General features: G+C 39.3%; 1 protein-coding gene across 1 annotated transcript in view; it reads left to right on the top strand.

Annotated features, from left to right (window-relative positions):
* The window catches only part of Sorcs3 (sortilin related VPS10 domain containing receptor 3), a 186,356-nt gene that overhangs the window by 112,144 nt on the left and 48,668 nt on the right, over positions 1 to 25,544 (top strand). The window contains exons 11-13 of the mRNA XM_052182067.1: positions 14,313 to 14,430; positions 15,372 to 15,505; positions 24,393 to 24,506. Coding sequence (XP_052038027.1) covers positions 14,313 to 14,430; positions 15,372 to 15,505; positions 24,393 to 24,506 — 366 coding nt within the window. The remainder of the gene's footprint in view (positions 1 to 14,312; positions 14,431 to 15,371; positions 15,506 to 24,392; positions 24,507 to 25,544) is intronic.

Here is a 25,544-nt window from a genome sequence, read left to right as displayed (position 1 = left end):
AGGGAACCATGCCTTTTGAGAAGAGTACACACACTTAATATTATTGTAAGAACACTTGTTATTGCTTTATTTGACTACATATATTGATAGCCAACTATTAATAAGCCAATGGTTTAACAGTAGTCAATCCTGTATTGAGTGGAAGCGTATATTCTTACACCTCTTCGGTCCTCTGTGAAGATAGATCAACATCTCCAGGATATATTGTGTCTGTTTTCTGAGTTTCTGTGCTGGTGCTGCTGGTGGTGTAAGGGTGTAGGTAGGGTGTGGCAGGGGCAGATGGAGGCAGAAACAGAAAGAGATAGACAGACAGAAAGTTAGATAGAAGGGTGTCTTATCATTACCCTGGGCCTCAAAATACTTCTGCCCGTTGAAGATTCTAGTCCTGACTGTGGTTTCTCACTAGCATCTTAAAATGTGAAAGGACAATATTATAAATGAATGGAAAAAATATTGCATATGAATGAAAACAGTGCTTGCAGTGGGGATTTATAGTCTCATCTATAGATTTTTTTATATCTTTCAAGTGTTTATATAATGAGAACAAATCTTTATAATAAACAAAAGGAAAATAATTTATCAAACTGTACATATAGCATCATGAAGCTAGCAAAAAGGAAGAGCTACTTTTGCACTAGTGCTTTGAATGCTGTGGTTTATGTGCACTGTACCTTTGAGTCTATGACTTAATGAAAGGGAGAATCTCACCTATGCACCATCACTACCCTGAGTTAAGAATTGCCTGGAGTCACTTACCACTCATAATTTCAGATAAACATTCTGTTGGCAGCCAATAAAAGATAAGAATGGAAAAATGGATCAATCCTACTAATAAAATACAAATTCAGCAAGTCCCTAGATAGTACCTTCTGATGAAACTGTGCTCTAAATAATTTCTTCAAGGTCATCTGGTTAATTTATGCTGCATTTGTAAGTTATTGTATATTTTAAAAATTAATGAAAGATTTAATTATGGCAGGGTTGCCTGTGACCTTTTGTGGAATGACTTCATCATAAATCTGTAGGCATTTCAGAACTGTTTTCCAGGTTTCTAATAATTTGCTCTCAAATTAATGACATCCAGGCAGTGAAAGAAGTCGAGGCTGGTTAACAAGATTGTGTTGGGATTTGTGGTTTCCTAGCAATGGCTAATTCTGAGTCCTGGATGAAGGTGCTGGAGAAGATGGTGTGTGACTCACCAGAATACACAGCAGGTTTAAATATTTACCTGGAGGAATGAGAAATAAATCCAGTATGTCAATAAGGGAGAAATTGTATGTATCCCAACTGTGTTACTTCAAATTTGAGGCACACTTATCTATATGTGAGTGGCAGGGAATGCCTGGACCAACTGGATACCTCCGATTATACTGTAAAATGACAGAGATTCCTTTGTATCTCTAAAGGAGGGGTCTACACTTACCCTTCAGCTTTCTGCTCACCTGTGAAGCTCAACATATACATTATCAATGTCTGACCTTCACCCTGTGCGGAAGCTCAGTGGGAACAGCTAAGCTGTCTCAAGGGAAGAATCTCATTTCACTTAAGACCAGAATATACTCTTGTATGTGGTCGAGTTACTTGATTTAACAGGGTCAAGAGAAAAGCAGTACAGAGGAATACTGCATCTGCGCATAGCCAAGAAGATCCTTGGTCTTAGAAAAGATTATGGTTTACAGTTGCAGTTGCAAGGAAAGCTAGAGTTTGAAAATCTAAGGGCACTCTTGAAGTGCCAGAGGCTGGAAAAAATAAGCAATGATACTGGAAAAGCAGGTCTTAGCTGAAGGCTTCTGGGATTACTGGAAACCCTAGACACTGTCACATATCCTTTCTGCACTCCTCTTGAAGCAAACACCATTGGTGCTGTAGTAATGTATATCTGTGACTCAATCAGAATGATGGAAAAGTTTCCAATGAAAAGTCTTCATCATGGGAAGAATTAGATTTCAGAAGACTTGGTTTCTAGCTTGTTCTCTATATGAGGTGTCCAGGCCTAATTTTCTTTCTGTTATATGAAGGAATTAGGCCAAAAGTTTATCTCTTAAGACTGTTCTGACTCTAGTACTTTATAATCCTGTTTGTTCGCTTTCATGCCTCAGGGGTTCCTGATGTGTTTATAAAAAGATAAAGGGGTAAAGAATATGTCCTATGGGGTGTGCAGTAATGTGTGAGGGAAGGGAACGTGCCTCAGGGGACCCATGCTGAGGCATCCCTTCCCCCTGAGGGACCACACACACACACACACACACACACACACACAAACACACACACACACACACACACACACACACACACACACACACGTACATAACACACACGAGACGGTATAGTGTAGAACAGACATTCTTTAGGGCATGGGAAGAGGAGTTAAAGGAATATTAAAGACAGAGAATAGCAGAGAGAATTAGAGAGTAGAGAAGGAGAGGCTACCTGGAGAGAGGGGAGGAAGGGAATGGAGAGATAGGAGAGCCCAAGAAGGCAAGAGAAAGAGACAAGAGAGTAATAGAGAGGAGGGGGCAAGCATCTGATTTTATAGTTGGCCAGGCCTACCTGGCTGTTGTCAGGTAACTGTTGTGTAGCACTTAGACAAAAATCCTAACAATTTCCACAGGCCAACAGTGACTGCCAGTTTAAGTTCAAGTATGAAATTCTACACTCGTTATAGGTTTTAGACCTTGAGACAAATAGGATCATAATTGGGACTTTCTAATTATAAACATCCTATAGATTGCTCCTTCCTCCCTTCTTTCCTTCCTTCCTTCCTTCCTTCCTTCCTTCCTTCCTTCCTTCCTTCCTTCCTTCCTTCCTCCCTCCCTCCCTCCCTCCCTCCCTCCCTCCCTCCCTCCCTCCCTCCCTTCCTTCCTTCCTTCCTTCCTTCCTTCCTTCCTTCCTTCTTTCTTCCTACAATTTTGCTTTCAGGTTTATGAATTTCATGATTTTTCTGCTTTTTGTGCAAACAGGCTATTTAGAGCTGGAGGTAAGAATTCCTTCCTCTACCCAAGCCTGGGTGCCTCACTGTGCAATCCAATGGCCGCTAATGCCTAACAAAACACTTCAGAACAGTGCTAGGAGATATGTGTGAACAATGGCGAGCAACATGTACACTTCACTCCTATCATTTGCTTGCTGTGATGCATTCTTGGATAACTCCTTTAGTTTTATTGAATCTCAGTTTCCTCTTCTGTTAAACAGGAATAAATATACACAAAGTGCTTATCATATTCCAAAAGTTTGATAAATCTTCCTTTTTGTTGGAATAATTATTGTTATTTGATTGAATATTGCTGGTTATTCAGGGTTCTCCAACTCTCACACTAGAGGTTATATGTATATATTGGTATACTGTAGAACCCTTAAATTGTCAGACATCTAGTTAAATAGATACTATAAATAATCACAATTATCATACCATAATTGGTGTGTGTTTGTGTATGTGTGTATAAGAATACATGTGGAAGCCAGAAGACAAACTCTTGATGGAAATTCTTTCGATGTCCACATACTGTTTTGAGACATGGTCTCATGTATGCTATGTAGTTTGATCAGCAAGCCCCAGGGATCCTTTGCCTCCCCGAGTGTGGGATTAAAGTGAGTTCTAGCATACCCCGTTTTTTTTTTATATATATATATGAGGGCTGGTGATCTAAATCATGTCTTCATACTTGCATGGCAAGCTATGAGGCTAGTTCTCCCACCTTTATAGAGACTTAGATAAATCCCTGTAGGAGTTTGATAAACCATCCTAGATAGAGGATAAACAAGCTAAGGGAGTCATGCTTCCCTTAGTCAAGGAAATAGAATTATAATAGGTACAAGGTCCTACAACACACAACAGTAGAAGGAAACTAGTGTTCAGAGGGTCAAGCTAATAATTCTTTGCATGGAGTTTGTGGCTAGGTTATGTGGCAGTATCTATCTTGGGAGTCTCCTACATAGATATTGAATTTGTAGATAGAAATGAGATTAGTGACTACTGTTTTTATCAAGAAATCAAAGGGAATTTACATGTAGCTGGTGAATATGGGAGATTTGTAGAAGTCCCATCAAAGGACAAAAAATATATCTAGTGCTAACTGAGAAGCCAGAGTTGAGGACTAGATCTCTGTTGATACAAAGATTTTTTAGCCTGATAGAGAACACAGTTGAGTAAATAACAGAGGAAGTCTAAATCAATTTCACAGTTTCTCAGAATATTGGGACTAAATCTACCTCCAGACCCTGTTACACCACTCCTGGGTATATACTCCAAAGCAGTTAGTTCCACCATAGCATGAGGACACATGTTCAATTGTGTTCTTAGCAGCTTTATTTGTAATACCCAGAAAATGGGAACAACCTAGATGTTCTTCAGCAAAAGAAGGAATAAAGAAATTATGGTGCATTTACACAATGAATCATTACTCAGCGATTGAAAACAAAGGGACACCAGAAATTTGTAGGCAAATGGATAGAACTAGAAAAGATCATTCTGAGTGAGGTTACCCAGATCCAGAAAGATAAGCATGGTGTGCATTCACTTATAAGTGGAGATTAGTTATAAAGTCCAGACCCAAACCACATACTACAAACCACAGACCCAAAGAAGCTAAGTAACAAGGAGTGTCTGAGCTGACACGCTTGAATATCACTGAAAGTTGGAAGCAAATTAGACATTGGGGATAAATGGAAGGAAGAGACTGGGTGGTAGGTGATGGAAACAGGATGAATTTGGAGGAGAATGGAGAGAGAGGATAACTGATAGACTACCAGACTGGACAGGGGGGAATCTCTGGGACCAGCTAAAAACTCAGGACAATGGAAACTCCCAGGAATCTATGAAGGTGACCCTAGCTAAGACTCCTAGCAATGGGAGATATGGAACTTGAACAGTCATCTCCTGTAACCAGGCAAGACTTCCAATGGAATGATTGGGATGACAACTCAGCCACGAAAGCTTAGGATGTAAGGGGTAGGGGAAGGATAAGAATTTGAGGGAGATCCCAACCAATGACCAGCCCAGCTTGACAACCATGCCATAAAAGGGAGCCTGCCCCACTATTGATGATATTCTGCTCTATGTGCAGACCAGAGCCTAGCATTAATGTCATCAGAGAGGCTTCACCCAGCCACTGTTGGACATTGAGTGGAGCTTAGGAGATCCTATGGAAGACAGGGGAGAAAGATGAGGGTGACAGAGGGGTCAAAGACACTACAGAAAAAGCTAGAGTCAACTAACATGAGGGCCTATTGGAGCATGAATGGGACAGACCTAAGCCCCTCTGTGCAAATGTAGCTTGTGCAGGTAGGTCTTCATGTGGGACTCCTAAAAGAGGAGAAGGAGCTGGCTCTGATATCACCTGCCTTTGGATCCCTTTCTCCTAACTGCTTTGTGTAGCATTGGTGTAAGTGGATACGCCTGGTCTTTTTGAGGCTTGATATGCCAGGGTTGGATGATATCTGTGAGAGGCCTGCTTTTCTCTGGGAAGGAGGGGAGCTGGGGTGGATGGTGGTGTGGAGGAGTGAGAGGGAGGGACTGGGAGGAGAGGAGGGAGGGAAAGCTACAATCAAGATGTGAAGTGAATAAATAACTTAGTCAACTTAAAAAATGAAAATTACAGAGTCAGCATTACCCTTCATGTTTTGTTTAATATGTTACTCAGGCAAATAAAAGTAGGATTTAGTGGGTAGAAGAATTCATAAAGAAAACAAAGCTTCTTTTGAAAGAAAAAGAGATAACCTGTTGTAAGTCAGTGAGTTCAATTTAGAGGTCCTCCAAAAGTCACTCCAGCTAAGTTCCCAACCATTACTTCTCAAAGGAAATTCTTTTATTTGAACATTTCTAGGCATTTTTGCTTATAACTCCTTGTTCTCCTTTGTGGCCAACCACTGTCTTAAAACTTCTCTGTTTCTGTAACTATGAATAAAAGCCCTTTAACCAGAGATCCAAATGTACCAAATGTCTATGCAGGGGAGAAGCAGGTGACTCAGAACTTTTCTCCAGGAAAGAGGTAAACATCTTTATAGAACCTACTTCTCTAATTACATTAACTGTGGCATTGTTTCCACCTAAATTATAGCAATTATATAACCTGATCCCATTTGAAATCATTTAATTAATGAGTAGCTAACTCCCAGTGTGTTTGGAATTCTAATGAGGTCTTTTCTTTTTGTGAGTCACCTCCCTCCTCAAATTAATCACCCTTTTCCCTTCAGAACAGCTTACTCTGTCTGGATGGTGGATTGAACAAAGTGTGTTATTTAATGTCCCAGGAAACTACATTTGTTATAGAAACCCTAACACAGTCTAGGATGATGAAAGATAGAGTAGCTTCTACCCCTGCTCCTCCAAAGATTGCTTTAATTCTTCTAAATCTCAAGGGACATTGGACTCAATCACATTCTTTGACCCAGAAATAAAAGGAGATAAAGCTATGGTAGCAGTATTGAAAAATGTGATTGATTTTGTGTGATTAATGCTATTCATTAATCAACCAAGAACTATATTAATTTAGTACCTGTTGTATGAAAGAAGCACTTGTGAATACAAAGATGGATGACAATAATAGATAGATAAATCCATTGACTAGAAGTTTACCAGGAGATGACCAAATTGTTTGTCTAGAGATATACACCAAGACTGGAAGAAAATCTCAGAAGTTATCTTGAGAGGTCCGTATTCTGTGTCCCATCACTTTGAATTCAGTCCACTGAACAAGAGTCATCTTTTAAAAGAAGGTTGAAGAACTCAGTAAGGTATTTATTCAAGTTCATCTAATTAATCGCAAGGCAAAGGAATATTAGGAAAAAAAATCAGTCCTTCTAATGTCTCTGCAAAACACAGACAGCAAAGTACAGGACAGTCTGTGACCTGGGTCTTGTTAGTATTATAGACATTAGTCAGGACAGGAGTTTATAACAAAGATCACGCTGGTCTCTTAGGTTCATAGAATCCAGGATGAATCTGAAGTACAGAGACAAACATATGAAAAAATGCATATGGCAAGGTAAAAAGGAAAACAGAAGTAATAAAATTTAATTGATTTCCCACTGAAAATCCATATAATGAGAAATGGCTCAGAGGATTCATTTATTTTGTTCCTGTGGTTAGGAGAATTTACTCGGGGAACTAAAGAGCAGGGCATCTCTTTCCAGGCAGTCATCTATATTTATGAATGAGGTGTCTAATTTTTTCAATGTTCATTGTGAAGGGAAAAAAAAACAGATTCCCACATTTAGGGATAGTGCATACTCTGGAAAACAGATTATGAGTCAAAACCATTGAAAGACCTTGATCTAAACATTGAATGAGTCTACAGAAATGCTATCAATGAGAAGAAAAGTTTATGGAAATGTACCTTTGCTGTCTACAGGATTTTAAATATTTTGCATGCATTATTTAACTTAATGAGAGTAAGACTATATTAGTTATTGTGTTTCTTTGAGTCAAGAAAAGGAAGAAAATAACAAAAGCTGGTGAGATGGTAACCAGGTCAAGGAGCTTGCCACCAAGTATCTAAGATTGATTCCTTGAAACCTATGTAGTAGAAGAGAAGAAGCAACTTTTCCAAGTTGCTTGCACACACAGGCACATATACAAGTACATATAATAATGTACTTGATATACATGATTGATATATATGATGATAATAATATAATGATAATAATATTAACAATAAATAATGTTAATATATACTAATTAATAAATAATAATAACAACAGTAATTTTAAATGCATTTTAAACAAAGAGACAAATATTACAATTCTGAAAAAGGGGTTCCAAAATGGTTTGTTGTGACAATGTAAGGATGGGAAGTTCTCTTGGTAGCAGTAAATTTAGCCAAGCTGGAAACTGAAGAATGTTCAGGTTTGGGACTCAAGGAAAGCTGTGAAGCAGATTAGCTTTTGGCAGCAAGATCTTTTGAAAACCTTTAAAACTGAAAACCAATTTTTAATACAAGATACTTGATCAGGTTTTCCTTCTTCCTTAATTCCTCCAACTTCTCTGCCCCAGCTTTATATTCTCTCTGTCTTAGTTCTCTTTAGAAAGCATATAATGCATAGACTAACAGACAGACGGACAGACAGACAGACAGACAGGAAACAGTATTGCAGAGCTATGAGGAGTGATCAGGACCACACAGCAGGACAGAAGTCCCCTCTTATGTGTTTCAGAGGAATGGAAGGTCATGTGCTACCTGACGGGTGTGTAGGCCACAATCCATGCTGTCTGGTTGTCTTTGGACTAGTGGTGAGGACAGACAGAAAGGGCAGGAGTCTAAGTAAAAAAATTGCTTTAGTTTGGGAAACCAAATTAATCTAGTTTGGGGCATTTTCATAATTCAACCAAGATGGAGGGGCTTCATAAGATGACAAGGACCAGCTCTTTTTGCAAAAATCTTGAAAATTAACTTCACCTTGCAAGATCCCCATGCTCCTTCAGTCAACCCCACCATCCACTTTCCATTCCTTAGCCAACAATGAGTATTGCTAGGAATTGCTCTTTTCTATAGAATACAAATACATCCACCCCTAACCTTTAAAAGTTTCTACTTAGTTAAAAAACTAACACATAACCTTGAGTAAAATTGCAAACTGTAAACAGTATAAAAATAAAAATTGAAAATGAAGAACTTCTGGAAGGCCCCTTTCACCTAAAATATGCTCATGAAGCCCTGGTTTACAGGCACATAAAGTAGGAATACAAATTAAGTGCTTGCTGATAATAAATCAAGAAGAAATTTATTTCAATACAATTCTTTGATACACATATAATTTTACCACTTATAAAGATGAAAACAAATTTGCCTACTAATGAGTCGGATATGGTGCTTATTTTACATGAAGAATTAAATCTTAACTGAAATTTTTGCACTGTAGGATGTAGAGAGCATTTTTACACCTTCAGCATTTTCTAGAGTTTGGTAGTCTGCTTTTATAATCCTCAAGGCTGAGGATGTTATTTCACATAAATATATAGAACTAAATGTCATAAGTACATTTAGGCCTATTTCTGAAACTGTTGAAAATTTTGTCACAAACCTAAGCAAAAATTCAGTTTTCAAATTTGTATGAAACTCTTTAGTAACTCAAACCCAATGGCAATAGCTAAAATCAGAGTATATCAAAATATAATCCACAGATAAACCACCATGATACTGATGTGCTGAGAAATGATTGTAGGGAGAATATTAAAGTCTTTGGTTTTTGTTTTTTAAAATAATGTGTTATGCTGTTGCAAGGTCAGAAAACTCTGTGCAGTAAAAACACTTCAGTTCATGATGGATTATAGTTGCCAGTCTGGACTGAGGTGTTTGGGGCAGCATTGCTCCAGGTGCTACTGCACAGTGTGATGACATGCTCAGTACAAAGAATGCACCTTTTATGTTCCAAACCAAGGCTGCAGGGTAAATGCCGCCAGAAAGACCTTGGGTTCACTAAACCTTTGATTCTGAATTAATTTCTAGTTATTACCCACTCAGAAGCCTTTTGCTGCTGCCAGCTCATTCATGAGTCTCAGATTCAGGGCTATGACCCCATGTGGAGTTGTGAAAATATAAGGGTAATTTTAGAATATTTGCTTTTAAAACTGTACTGCAATGGCACTATTTCCCTCCTTCCCTTGGCTGCCTCCAGTTCCTCCTATGCATCCCTTTGCTTCCTGTATAATTCATGGTCTTCTTTGGAAGAGCTATTGTTATCTATTATCTATAGACCTATTATCTATTGTTCAAAGTGTGGTCTGGGGACAGCATTGTCATCATCAGGGACATAAGAGAAATACAGATATTTAGGCACCCAGGACGTATTCATGAGAACCTTGGTAGTTAGCCTTCTGATAGGCTGAATGCTTGGACCAATGTCAGTTCTTATTCAGCATCAACCCTGGGAAATGATAAAGCTCCGCTTGCAGCCTCGTGGTCACTAACTACTGCACCCTTTGCCCTTTGACCATCACTGCTAAGAGTCACCTCACACATTACAAACTTTCCAACTTGTGAACTCCTTAGAATGCCAACCTATTTCTTCTCCCCTTTCCCAAGATGTATCTGGGATGACACCATTTTCAGCACAAAGATGGACGAGGACCATGAATCCTATTGACATCAACATTAGTGTCCTACAGCTTCTGTAACAAACTGCAGACAAGATGGCTTCAAACATATTTGTTATTTTACAATTCTGGAAGCCAGTTTCTAAAATCAAAGGATTTTTTAGAAGAACTCACTCTTTGTGTCTATTTCTATTTTTTTTTTAAAAAAACAACATTTTACTGGTGCATACTTATGCACACTATGGGAATTTTCATACAGCTATATCATGTACTTTGACAGTATTCATCCCGGCTTCCCTTTTTGGTGACTTTAGGCATCTCTTAGCTTTTTCCTATCTACCTCCAATTTATACTTCTGTCCTCATAGGGCCTTTGCATTGCCAGTCTTCATTGCCTGTTATAGAAGACATCTCTCTGCTTTTATGGTCCATCTCAGTAAGGTTCATCTCAGTCCAAGACGCTCTCATCTTATTGTTGTTGACTTAAGTTTGCAAGCTCCTTCTCCCAAATGAAGTTTCATCATAGCTTCAAGGATAAGGACATGTTCATGTCCCATTGAAGACCACATTCAATCCAGCCTATAGTATTTCTCACTCCTTTCCAATAATGCTCTAACTTTGGCAACTACAGACATCTTTGGATGGTCTGATAAAACATATTATTTACATAGAAATAAATATATATGTCATAATAAATATGTGATTTTGTTTAAAATTTATATTATTCAACAGCAGCCTATGTGTTAGCTGAAGTTAATTCCTTTAACAAAGTCTTGGTCCTTTTAAAATGGTAACAACTTACAGTAACTGTGATTTTTTCCTTGTGATCTGGCTAATTTAGACTAATCTTGGGTATTGCTTCTTTTGCTCTAGGTAACACATACAATCTTGTTAATTTATTTCTGGATCATTGATAGTGTTGAAATAGTCACTTACATTGGCCACATGCATATAGATAGAAACCCTGTAACAGCTGCTATTATATTGTATTCAGCTGTCTGAAGCTAATATCTGTTATCCAGTCGTGATGCCGGTACCAGAAGGGGAGTTGATCTTTCTCCCTATTACATCTTATCTTATTAAACTCTTCCTGTCTGAAGACTGTCAGAACCTACTGGGTCCTGATTCTACCATAAAGCATTTTGGTTGTTATTTCTAGCTGTGTGTCACCAGAAAGTTAGATTTCTGTGGATAAGCATTATTTTCACATCTTTAAGCCATTTAACAAGGATGATGAATAAGGAAAAGCAGACAACAGAATCTTGCAGGCTGACTACCCATACCTCCCTCCTCTTGATTTCAATACATTAATTAGGTGTTGTTCAATCACATCATTTTACTAGCAGCTGGCTCACGTTTCAAATTTTTCTTCAAAACTGCTCTGCAGACCCTGTCATCTGCCTTGTTGACATCCAGGTAAATCACGTACTTTGTATTTTCTTCTTTCTGCCTAGTAATCTTCTTATAGAAATGAATAGGATTAATTTGACATGGTGTATATTGTGAGCCATGAACTAAATATTTAAAGTAAGGAGAAATATTTGCTTTAACATGACTAGGATCCTGATACTCAGATTGTTTCTATCAAGGAAGGCTTAATGCAGCAAATCAGGTGTAAATGGGGAAAGATTTTGATATCTCAGTCGAGCAAAAAAGGAGATATTTGTCAAAATCATCTTCATTATTTTAGTTTCTTTTTTTTAATTTAATTTATTCCAAATGATTTCCTCTTTCCTGGATCCCCCCTCCCCATATGTCCTATAAACGTTCTTCTTTCCATCCCTTCTCCAATCACCCCCCTCCTTTTTCTCTGTCCTTCTATTCCCTTCCCATGCTAGATCAATCCTTTCCAGGATCAGGACCCTCTCCATACCTTCTACAGGGGAGTCATTTGTTATGCAATTTGTGCCTTGGGTATTCAGGGCTTCTGGGCTAATTAATATCCACTTATCAGAGATTGCATTCCATGTGTATTCTTTTGTGATTGGGTTACCTCACTTAGGATGATATTTTCCAGATCAAACCATTTGCCTAAAAATTTTGTGAATTCATTGTTTCTAATTGCTGAGTAGTATTCCATTGTGTAAATATACCACATTTTCTGTATCCATTCCTCCTTTGAGGGGCATCTGTGTTCTTTCCAGCTTCTGGCTATTATAAATAAGGATGCTATGAACATAATAGAGCATGTGTCTTTATTGCATGCCGGGGAATCCTTTGGGTCTATGCCCAGGAGAGGTATAGCAGGGTCCTCTGGAAGTCTCATGTCCAGTTTTCTGAGGAACCTCCAGACTGATTTCCACAGTGGTTGTACCATCTTACAGCCACACCAGCAGTGGAGGAGTGTTCCTCTTTCTCCACATCCTCGCCAACACCTGCTGTCTCCTGAGTTTTTGACCTTAGCCATTCTGACTGGTGTAAGGTGAAATCTCAGGGTTGTTTTGATCTGCATTTCCCAAGCAAGTAGAACCTTTTCATAAGTGGTAGTTGTTTACAAAATTTTAATGGAGCTGATGTAGTGACACATTCATATAATCACAGAGGTGGGGATATAATATAATTGTAAAATGAGGAGATGGTTGCAGTAAAATAGTAGTTCAAGGCCATTCTTGGCTAAGTATATTGTGGTCAGTCTGAGGGACATGAAACTCTCCCTCAGAAACAAACAAACAAACAAACAAACAAACAAAAACCCCAAAATATACCCAAAAAAAGTAAATGGTTGACTTGCACCCTCTGAAAAGATTCAGAACTAAATAATGGGAATGCCTTAGATGGATGACACAATGTCTCTGTATTGGGTTTAGAAACTAATGTTTTAGCAAGAATAAAAAAGTAAAAGACATAAAAATTTTAGGAAAAATACAGTATATATGTGTATTATTCTAGGGTCAAAGCTTCTAGACTTCTAAACCAATCTAAGGTTTAAAAAAGACAAGCAGTCTTGATAAAGCATAGCTCTCAGTTTCTCCATCAAAGTCTGTTTAATCTTTTAGATAAGACTGTAAACTTTTCATTTAATTTTTATCTGATAATACATTCAAAACTGTTTCCCGAGATTTATTTTAAGTTAGATGATCTACAAAACCAATCTTATTTTTTTCCCACATTTTACAATTTATCGTAGTCTTTACCCCTCTTCTGCAAGCATCTTCATCTTCCAGAAAGTCAAAGGAAACATCTCAAGGAGAAGTCCCTTGGTTATCAGGATAAGAATATCTAAGTGAGGGCAGAGGAGAGTACAAGGCTGGCAATGTGACTTGAGCTTCTAAAATGGATGGCCTCCAGTTCTTTGTTTGAAAGACTTCACTTGTTCTGAGCTCCCAGCATGACCGGCCTCACCTCCTCTCCATCAGAGTGATAGATGCCTCACAGTATAATCTCACGACACACCATCCTAGTGGAGAATTGATGGTCAGTCTGTTTTTTTTTTTCATTTTTTCTAGAATGATTGATCATTCATATTTATAGGCCTATCAACCACTGGGCTTTACAAAGGTCAGTATTGATTATCTGGACCACTCAGATGGCATTCTTCATTACTATACATAAATATGACTTTCCTTTATTGGAACGCTATGACTTTTCAAGGAAGGCAGAAAGAGAATAAGCATTCACATGAGTCATATAGTGAGCGTTTCAATTAAAATGCACAGAGATGGTCACAGGATTTTAGCATTGGTAGGCTCATAGCTAGGTTAATATACTTTACTATTTCCAGTATATGCAAATATGTAGACATGCATCTGAACAAGCACACACATACATACATTCTCTCTCTGAAACACACACACACACACACATGCACACACACACACATGCACACACACAGACACAGACATACACACAGACACACACAGACACACACACACACACACACACACACAGACACACATTGTTTTTATAGATGAGGAAACTGTTCCCATCCCTGGACAAACTACCCATCCTCCTGTGGACAAAGTCCATACAAAGAAATGTAAAATCTCTGGAATACAAAATGCAAAGAATGGCTTCACTTGGGTGGTAAATTGTTTTAACACTCCCTATAAATCACACACAGTAATTTTGCAATAAAAATGAGCGATCCTAACCTCCTGTGATTGACAGCCACTTGGCTGGAGATGTGAACCTCCTGTACATTGAATAGTGAGACCATTCTTTTAAGGGCTTCATTGTGGAGGGATAAAATGAGTCTAGGCTGTTTCGATAGCCCCCTCTGGAGTCTACTATCTTACTCACTTACATTGGGCTTGTTTTTTTACATCCTTTCCCTCAACACTTAGAGTTTTTGGCCACTTCAGCCTGCGCTCCGAATGGCAGTTGGTGAAAGTGGACTACAAGTCTATCTTCAGCCGGCGCTGTACCAAGGAGGACTTTGAGACTTGGCACCTGCTCAATCAGGTACCCCTACCGTGGGATGTGCTGGCCTCTCTAGCAGTAGAACTGCTGCCATCTGGCTTAAGTCTTCTTTGATCTGATTGTCTTAGAAAAGGGAGGCAGTGTGTCACTTGAACATGTGGGTGTGACTACTAAGGGAAATAATTGTAAATATCTAGGACCAACAGGGATAGATAGCATACATTCCAGGATTGTATGTACTCATTAGGTCACCGAACTTCCCTGCAAAGTGCATGCCAGGCAGTTAGGAAGGAAGATAGCGTGCTTATCTGCCCTGCCATTTTGGAAGGTAAGAGTTTGTCTCAGGACAGCTTGGAGTAAGGGTCCTAAAGCACCTGGCAAAAACATACTGAGAAAAGATGCATGGTGCATAGGTCTAGTGATAGCAGATATTTATCATCATGCAGAATAGGCAAACTTCTCTATTTTTCTCAACCCTTGGGTCCTGGCACTTTTTAACCATCTTTTAGTCTTTTTGCCATTTTCTAAGACTTAGGACTCTAGTATAGTAATTTATGAGAGTGGAGGGGGAGGACAGAGAGGGAGAGATTATACAGATGAGGTCCACCTCAATTTTACTGTGAAAATAATATTAACAGTTAAAACAGCATACCAGACTTTGTCTTCTTATTCCTTTAGCTGCCAAAACCATTTGGAAAATGACATTCTGGTCTGTTGAGTCTGAAGTTCTTGTGTTTTCCACAAAGTTGGAGAAAAAACAAAATTGCATAGATACCGCAGATAAGATGTGTAGAGAGGTGGACCTGGTGATCCTTTCATTGAGTCTTAAATGATTAGAACATTTGTCCTTTAACTCCTACCTGGTTACTGAGAAATGAGATTTCTACATTGAATACTAAAGGAGAGTACTTTTATTGACCAACTAGCTATTTTCACCCCCTGTGTATTTTATTGCTTGTCTCACTATGGGCTTTCTCTTTAAGGGAGAGCCTTGTGTCATGGGGGAAAGGAAAATATTCAAGAAACGCAAGACAGGCGCTCAGTGCGCCCTTGGCAGAGAGTACTCTGGGTCGGTGGTATCAGAACCCTGTGTCTGTGCGGACTGGGACTTCGAATGGTGAGTCCTTTGAAATTTCATCTTGACTTACAACTAGATATTTATCTGCTTGTGGGTGTGGCTGGTGGAATTAGTAGAGGAAAGTTAGATGCAGGTGCAGGATGTAGGATGTACATCTATGATCCTTAGTTTCTGGACCAGGCACTAAGTCTGCATCCCCTGGAGGTGGGGACTGGGGCACACTGATGGGAATTTCAGTGCTGTCTGAGCAGCACTGCCTACAGCCTTTCTCTTATCTCTTCAGCTATATTAGATAGTCCTGGAGGAGTGGGGGAAGGACACTGATGTGGTTTAAAAGCTACTGTCTTAGGCAGTTACCTTCATACATTTTCTTTCAAATTGCACTCCTATATGTGAGTAAACTGTCTTCATTTCCTCTGACTTTCATTTTTAACTTACATATAATATTTGCATGTATTTATAGGTCAACATACTAATTTGTGTACATATAACACTGTGATGGTCATGTAGAGGTAACTAGCATTTCCGTCTGCTCACAGGTTGGTCAGTTCTTTGTGTTGGCATTCTTTGGATTCTTTCATTTTTAGACTACCATTCTGCCTCTAATGGCAATGGGAAAAGTGCAACTTCTATATAAAGAATTCTGATATGTAATCTTTCCTACAGCTGATGAGTCCCAAATATGAAAACTACTTACCTCCAGCTGCCGACTTCTTTCTCCTCTGGGAGATAAGTCTGTCTAATCTTCATGACATGCATTTTGTTTTCTCAGAGAGGTGGCATAGTTAATGTGGTTGAGGAATCCTTTTGGCTAGAAGATAATCCTAGCCCTGTTTCTCCAGTTTCAAGCAAACCCAGAGCCACTTAGACAGTGGTTGAGAGAAAAGACCCAGGAGGGATTGACCTCTCTTCTCCTGCCTGTAAGTCCAGGCCATCCGCAAACACTTTCAGGTTCTCCCTCTAAAAATGCTGCCCCTATAAGCACATCTCTGCCTTCTTATAGCTCTTATTATCACCCTAACTCCCCACTGTGCCCCTAAAATCCAGGATGTGTGTCTGCAGGCCTAGGTACTGGATTATATATATATATCAGACCTTATTATTCCTGTACTTAAGTTGGTAGATTTTTCTCTCCCTTAAAGTACTCTACTGTTGTAGACCTTTGGCCTAGTGTCGTTTTCTATCTAATTTACTTTTTAAAATTCATCTTCCTTCATTTGCTTTCTTAAAGCCACATGACCGACCTACTGCAGTCATTAATTAATTCAAGCTCATTCCTGGGAGAAGGAATGGGGACTACAACGTTTTCCCCCACATTTTAGCATGCCTGACACACTTCAGTTACTCGGGTTTTTCACAATTTTTAGCTCCTTCGAGCTGCTGAAGATGCCTTGTTCCGTGTATATTCCCCGGTGCTCTCTAGCACACCACTCTACTTTGTCTTGTTAACTTTCACCCTATGAAGTGATGGTGCTTTTGAATGTTTTGTTATCATCTGTCCTTCCCCAGTAGAATGTGAGTGCTATGAATGCAGGAGCTTTTGACCTCCCTCACTGTTAAAATCCCAGTGCCGACTCCACAGTAAACCTTCAGTAAAGAGCTGTGACATGTTATTGAATGTTGTTCTTAAGAGGGTCCCAATTCTGGGAGCATTTCTTCCTCTGGTCTCAGGTAGATGAATGCTGCCTCTGTACTTAATCAGAAGCAGAAGTTCCATTTGATAACTTGTTTCAATTTTCCTGGGTTAGAAGGGACAGCTAGTGTTCAGACATCAGTTCATAGACAAGGCAGGATTGTGGCAGTGGCAGAGGTGTGTTTGGTGTTTTCTGGTGCAGAATAGCAAAGTATACTGCAGTGGTCAGAGCCTCTAGCTCTGTGCAGCAGCCTCGCTCCTCCCATCTCCATCTTATCTAGCTATGGCCTAGATGCCACCTTCTTATTCCTGAATTCCTAGAATTCTAATGGATAACTGGAAATCACTTGTGGAGGGTGATCATGCCCCTTCCTTATCTGTTCTTCATTCTTTCAGAACCTGACTTTGGTGAGATTCATTAAAGTGAGATGTACCAAATGAAGGCTAACATTTAGCACCAGTGTCCCGTTTGTGTTATGAGATATTTTGAAAGTAAGACTATTTTATGGCTGGGAAAAATATTTTTAATTAGGAACCACAGACCAGCATATAATCATATCAAGTAGATATAGTAGTCTCCTTAGAAGTATGATGTGGGTAATGTATTCCCTACTTTTCTCACTGTGGTAACAAAATGTCTGAAAGAAGCCACTATAAAGGAGCTGTCATCAGGGCTCCTCATCTTGAGCAGTAATATGCACTGGGTCTCTGCAAATAAGAGGAGGGCAGGAAAAAGAAAGCAGACAGAAAGTCAGGCAGGGCTGTAAAGTTCTTTAAGCCTACCCCTAGTGACTCACTTTTTCCATAGAAGATGTACTTCCGAAAGTTTCCACTGCCTGCCAAACACCACTACTAGCTTGGAACAAAATGTTTAAGCTTATGTGCCTATGAGACATTTCATATTCAAAGCGCAATACAATCAATGTATTCAGACCATGAATCTCAGCGTACCTCGAGTCCTTCCCAGATGGGGTCCACTGAGCGCTACTCCCTTCGAACAAGTCACGCTACAGATTCCACTGTGTTTCCTGGAGCCAAAGTAGGCTTTTACCCACTTCCATGAGGACTCACGAGCAGGGTTCGAGACTGTAAAGTAGCATTTCTTTCCTTAACTGATTCTATTTACTGGCCAGTATAAAAATCCCAACACTTACATTCACAAGGTTTTATTTAAGGAAATTTTCTTAATTACTGTGCCTTTCTTTCCTTGGCCAAGAGATAAAAATACATAATATGCATCTCATCAAGTCCTAGGGAGAAATAAATGAATTAGTAAATGAATGAGGGTAGATCATTAATATGGATAAGTTGCTTACCCAAGCTGTTTACAACATAAGCCTACAACATATGGTAGTTGTTGCGGCTGCTGGAGTTGTGATCTGTAACCCAGAGTTTAAGTGATCTCCTAGGATTCATATCCCATAAATCTGAGCTGATTTGTCCAAGTGAGCACTGTTTTCCAAGCCGTACCTTTGGGTGTTGTGCAATTATTTTAATGTTAGTTACAATACTTGAAGTAGTTTTGAGCCCTTCTTTGGAGACTGCTATTAGAATCTAAGAAAACAGGCTACAGGGAAGAGGAGGGAACCCTTCAAAGCATTCCGTGGTTCTTACATTGGTGCTGTTAGAGGTCTCACCCATATTCAAGACACTGTGATGTCAGTATCTTTACCATCATCTTCTTAATGAGTAGCAAATGACCAGTCTGCTCATAAGTTACCTAGCTGTAGTTACAGAAGTTCTAGAGGCAGAGTCGAGGTTCAAATGCAGGTGTGGCTAAACCTTATCTGTGGCTTTCTATGTCATCTGTTGCTAAGGAAACCACATAGGCCTTATTACTAGAGATTTCTTTTATGTTTGAGGAAGGATAGGATCTCTACATTAAGTTCCTCTAAAATTAAAACTCATCTCCAAATGACCTAGGCTGATTGCTCTAAGTGAAACTTAATATAGACTATTTCATTAACTTCAAAGACAATTTCAAATAAAAAAAATTTACCATTGTTAGTGGAGTTGTGATTGGTATATAGTCTCCAAGTAGACATTATAGAATTGTATATATAAGCTACTAAATTTTTGCATTTCTATTATCAATCATACCTTATATTAAAAAGAAGGCAGAGAAGTCTTGATGATTGGTCATCATATCAAATAGCAACAACAACAGAGGTCATGTGACCTAATTGTGTGCTTATGCTGTTTCAGTGTATGGAAGCAGCAATTTTTGATGACGATGCCAGGATTATTAACAGTGGTTTTAGAGTTAATGTTTGAAATTCTTCTCAAGTATCAGTATTGACCTTAAGATAGTTTTTCACCTCTCTTACTCTCTTATTCTACTCTCCTACTTTCTGTCCCTTCTCTCCCCTCCCCCTTTCTCCTCTTCCCCTTGTCTCTTCAGTGCTGGCCAGGCTCTCCATTCCTCCTCCTCCTCCTCCTCCTCCTCCTCCTCCTCCTCCTCCTCCTCCTCCTCCTCCTCCTCCTCCTTCTTCTTCTTCTTCTTCTTCTCTCTCTCTCTCTCTCTCTCTCTCTCTCTCTCTCTTTCTCTGTTTCTCTGTCTTGGTCTCTCTCTCTCTCTCCTCCCTTTCTATCATCTATCTATCTATCTATCTATCTATCTATCTATCTATCTATCTCCTCTCTTCCCAAGCCCTTCTTATGCCCTCAATAAACTCTATTCCATACTAAAGAAAAAGATAGTTTTTTTACAGCTGAGGGAGATGGCTCAGCAGATAGGGTATTTTCTTGCAGAGTAACAGTCTTTTACAGGAATTATCTTAATTTTTCTTGTCTATCTCTTAGAAGAGTTAGACATTTTATAGATGAAATAAATAGAGAGGCAATAATATTCTAATTTCTGACTTAGAATGTCATGATAGTTCCATGTTCACTATGGACTGATATCCACAGGGTGAGTTTATCCAGTCGAGAGGCAAAAGAGACAGAGAAAGGGATTCGGGGTGCCACACATGCAGGTGAACCCACAGTCCAATTGGGCTTTGGTTTTATGCATATGGAATATAAATGAGTATGATTTTTTCAATAGTACACAAGCTAAGGTATAAGCAGGGCAATAAATAATGTATAAATAAGAGTTACTGTCCCAGAATATGACATAATAGAAAAAAAGAATATTATAAAGTATTGAGTTTTATAATCCAGTACTGAGTCCATTACAGTAGCTGCTAGTCACATGTGATTGTTGGCATTAAAATAAAATTAAATTAAAATGCAATTTCTTAGCTGCCCTGGTTAGTGGTTATCATAATGGAGCATAACTGTATGAAATATTGTCAGTGTTGAGGGTTCTGTTAGACAGAGCTGGTTTTATCACAGGTGGAAAGGTAGTTAGAGCAAGGAGATCATTGGACAAATAGATCACGTGTAATTATGGGTGGCTTCTCTCTGTGAGTAGTAATGGAGCTATACCAATTAACTAAATAAAATAAGCATATCTTTAGGGAAGTGAGCAGCACACTGACTTAAACAGAGCAGATACATAAGCAATCTGTTAGCAGAGAGGATAAGACAGATAACCACAATGGGATTAGATCAAAGGAAATGCTTAAGACATGGTTGTCTGGTTTTCTGAGGAATTTTTGGCTAAAGATATAATGGTCTCTTTTCCTATGACTGTGTCTGGGTTCATGCTTTACCCAATGTGGATGGTGAATGTTATTCTTGTGGAAGCGGCTTCAGTTTTGTGAGTGTTCCCACTGTGCCCAAAAAGAGCCACCCAATCCCAAGCCCACCCCAATGCACCCCTAGAACGGGATGAAAGCACCTGTCAGGCAATGTCAGCTTCAAGGTAGAGGAGTAGAGGGAGAATGAGGTCAGAGGCTGGCCAGTGCCTGGGCGGACATACACACAGACCCTAAGGCTCATAGGGAAGAGACCTTAGCTTTCTGACTGGTGGACTTTCAGAATGGGGCTAGAGAGATAGCTTAGCAGTTAAGAACACACACTGTTCTTGCAGAGGAGCTGATATTATTTCCTAGCACATTGTGTGGCTCACAAGCACATGCAACTCCAGCTTCAGGGGATCCAATGCCTACATAGGCACTGTACTCATGTGCATTTTCACATGTGTGTGCACACAAACACTTGACAATAAAATAAATCTCTTTTTTAAAGTTTCAGAATGTTCTTGCAGGGCAGAGTCCACCTTCTGATTAAGTGGGAACCCTCAGGACTATGCTAATGTTGAACACAAATCAGCGGTCTTAATCACCACTACATGCCAGGAGTAGCCTTGTGTAATGTTTGGCAAGTCATTCATCTTCTTATGCTTCTTTACAGTTCAGAGCTGAGGGGATTGGATCCTTGGATCCATGCTGCACACTACCCTTCCTATGGTCACATGCACACGCACAGGCACACGCACACACTTTTCAATTTCTGAACTGTCTTTGCCATTTCTCTTTCTCAATCTGAGGCTTTTCCTTGAGGGTTGGGGGTAGGTGTTAGACCATATGGATATTGTTAGAAATGGACAGATTTTTCCCTATGCAGGTAGACATTCAACTGCTTTTATAATAAAGCACCATGAATTATATCTCAAAGTGAAATGCTTGTGTGTGTGCAGAATCTGGTAGCACACTTCTCTGAAGCCAATCAGTCTTTCTAGTGTATTTTGTTCAAATCTCACAATCATCAGCTCCCACCTTTTCTGAGGAAGCTGGAACACAGGCTGTTTGTTTGTTTAAATTCTGCAGACTCATGAGCTGGGAGGAAGGCTGGACAGTGTGAAAGAGTTTAATATGCATTTAGCAGAAATTAATGAAGAAGTCCACAGCTTGGAGGAAGCCAGTTTCGGCAAGTGTTGTTAAATATTAATGAGGTGCTTTTGCTCTTTGGGGCAGAGCAGCATGCTTGATGCACCTTTTTTTAATTACTGCAGCGCTAACAGGTAGCAGAGCTGAACAGAATTGCTGAAGATGGCTACATTTCGCCAAGAACCTTGAAAACCATTTCTACCCTCCCCATGGTTACTTAAGAGAAACATCCTCCCTTCACAGATTCCCAGTATTTTCTAGGGTCAGCAGGACTGGTCAACAGGTTCATTTTATAAAGGCATATGGGAATTTTCTAGTAGTATACACATACCATAGTCCAATGTTTCATGCATAAATAATGCTTGAAATTCAACATTCAGTGCTGTGCTGACAAATGTTTAATTCGTTGGGAACAAACACTGAATGCTGCACATGTTCCCACAAAGTCTGATTTCAGCCTTGTCCTAATGAATGAAGAACTGAGCAGACATGGCCAGTAGCTCTGCTTTTTATAGTATTCCTACTAAGCACATACATAGATATAAAAGACCCTGAGAACATAAACAAAATAACAATATTCATATGTTACTTAGCCTATGTAATAACATATATACAATGTTATAGTTATATACTAAAATGCAGTAAAGAAGTAGATTATGTTTTGTGTATTCATGACTTTTAAATATAATTTATGTGAATAAAATGCCATATAATTTAAATTTTAATAACGGCTTTAACAACCATTAATTATCTTGCAAAAGTCCCACAGTTTTCAAAGTCAGACTTCATGGATTATCACAAGCTATACTAAGTCCAGATGAATTATGAGCCAGGTGCTCTGTACTCATGAGTCAGACACCTGTCAAAGGATTCACCTGGCAGACACATCTCTCTCATTTTCCTTTCTCCCAGCTTCACCAAACCATGGTTGTATCAATGCTGCTCTTGATTCTGCATTTCCATTGACTTCCCACTCTGCCCGCACCCACTGCAATCACCTCTTGAGCATTTGGAGATACTTTCTGCAGTTAACCCTCTAGTATCTTGGACAAGAGTACCTTCTTGCAGAAATAGACACAATTCATTGGGAGGGTCATTAGAGGGATTGTGTTTTAATGCACCTATGAAATTATTCTACTCAATAGCACTTATGGTAGATGATTCAATTGTTGAAAAATCAGTGACATATATAATTTCCATTTCAGTTCTAACATGTGATAGTTGCATGCAGTAGACTAGTGCTAGGCTCATATAACCTAGGTATTAGAGAATAAGAAAGAGACCACAAAACACAAAGATGAGTAGTGATCCATACCCATGACATATCATGAGAGAGAGACAGAGAGAGAGAGAGAGAGAGAGAGAGAGAGAGAGAGAGAGAGAGAGAGAGAGAGAGGAGAGAGAAGGACAGAAAGGAAGAGGGTTACATGTGTAGCTAGAAGTTACTATGTGGATAGTCTTCATCAGTCAATACTTCTTTATGCTGTGTTAGGTTTGTTTAGAGTGTGAGATATATCCTCAAAGGAATGAAGAAATAGTTGAGTTCAGGTCTTGCCACATTTGTTTGATGCGTCATAGCACACGATGAACAAAAATGGAGGCATTGTTGCGTTTGTATACCTATCTCCTTCCATTTCTGTCCTGCATTTGCTCAGGGAATTTTACCAGTGTTCTCAATGGACTTTCACAAACTGTTAGTTCATAGACGATGTAAGAAGAAAAGGAACATGAATCAATGCAGGTCAGAGAGTGGTTTGCCTTTTCCCATTCTTCCTTGACACTCTGTGGGTTGATATCAGACACTGAGGTTGTTGTTTCAGGATTCTCTTGATATGTACTTTGGAAGCATGGACCAAGAGAGAGTGCTCTCAGTAAGCCTCAGCTCTGGCTGGTTCTAAGAATTTAATCTCCTCCATCCACTTTATTACTCTTATATTTTGACATTTATACATCTGAAAACCTTACAAAATTCCAAGAAGGAGGGACATGCTATTTGGCCTCGGGTGTTGTGGCTGTGATCCTGTAGGAGCATGGAAAAGAAGTCTGGTTTTGTTTTATGCTTAAGAATGTATAGGCTATCTTAACAAAACAAGTCTGAATTCCAGTGGGCATGTAAACACTCACATGCTTGAAAGCAGTTGAATTTAATGTAAGAATGAATATAAATTCTGTGAAATCAATTTTCAGACAGTACATATTGAATCATTACGTAGAAATGTATTGTGACCTTTAAAGACATCTTTCTGGTTGCCATTTACTTATTTAATTAATTTTGTGATTCAAAGTATGAGTTTTAAATGTATAGTGTCCCCTCCCACCAGCTCTCACCTCCAAGCCATTGTATTTGTCATGTATTTTTTTTTTAAGACAAGCATATTTGCCTCGCTGGGGCTAATTAAAACAATGAGTTATGACTTTGGGGAGCAACTGGGACCTGTGTCTATTCATGGATGGATGCCTTTGAGTGTTTTAACATTTCTTAACACATATCATTCTACCATGTTTATTTTCTTGATAGTGACTATGGCTATGAGAGACATGGAGAAAGCCAGTGTGTCCCAGCTTTCTGGTACAACCCAGCTTCCCTTTCAAAGGACTGCAGCCTTGGTCAAAGCTACCTTAACAGTACTGGGTAAGCCCGATGCATGAAGGACCTCCAGTCCTTATTGTCCTTTCGTAACTCCTTGTTATACCCTCACAACTAATTGTAGTCCTTTCACAACTCACTGTTGCCCATTCACAACTCACTATTGTCTGTTCACAACTCATTATTGTCCATTTATAGCTCACTGTTGTCCATTCATAACTCCTTGCTGTCCATTCACAACTCATTGTTGTCCATTCACAATGATGAAATGAAAGGGAATGTACCTTCATTGAAAAGAACATGAGGTGCTGATCCTGAGTTAGCAAGGCTGATGGGTTTTCAAGTTTCTTGCCTCAAGAACAGGTGCCAGAATGAATAGACTTCAATGGTCTGTAATTCTCTGTCACTAAAGAGAATATTTGACTGTTAGGCATCTTGTTTTGTGCTTTTTAATATTTATTTTGTGGAGGAGTGGAGTTCTGTGTCATGATACAAGGCCAGGGGAACACTTGGAGCAATCTGTTTTCTCCAGAGAGCGTGTTCAGGCATTAATCTCAGCTCAGCAGGTTTTGGTGGCAAAAGAATTCTCACCTGAAGAACTTCGGATGGCAGAGAAGCATCTTAAAAAATGCTCAACTTCATTAGTCATTAGGGAAATGCAAATCAAAACAACCCTAAGATTTCATCTTACACCAGTCAGAATGGCTAAGATTAAAAATTCAGGAGACAGCAGGTGTTGGAGAGGGTGTGGAGAAAGAGGAACACTCCTCCACTGCTGGTGGGGTTGCAAATTGGTACAACCACTCTGGAAATCAGTCTGGCGGTTCCTCCGAAAACTGGGCACCTTACTTCCAGAAGATCCTGCTATACCACTCCTGGGCATATACCCAGAAGACTCCCCACCATGTAATAAGGATACATGTTCTACTATGTTCATAGCAGCCCTATTTGTAATTGCCAGATGCTGGAAAGAACCCAGGTATCCCTCAACAGAAGAGTGGATGCAAAAAATGTGGTATATCTACACAATGGAGTACTATTCAGCCATTAGAAACAATGAATTCATGAAATTCTTAGGCAAAT

Source organism: Apodemus sylvaticus, chromosome 1 (genome assembly GCF_947179515.1).
Source record: "Apodemus sylvaticus chromosome 1, mApoSyl1.1, whole genome shotgun sequence".
NCBI classification, from domain to species: Eukaryota; Metazoa; Chordata; class Mammalia; order Rodentia; family Muridae; genus Apodemus; species Apodemus sylvaticus.
Note: the sequence above shows the minus strand (reverse complement) of the source record. Positions and strands in the feature narration are given on the sequence as shown.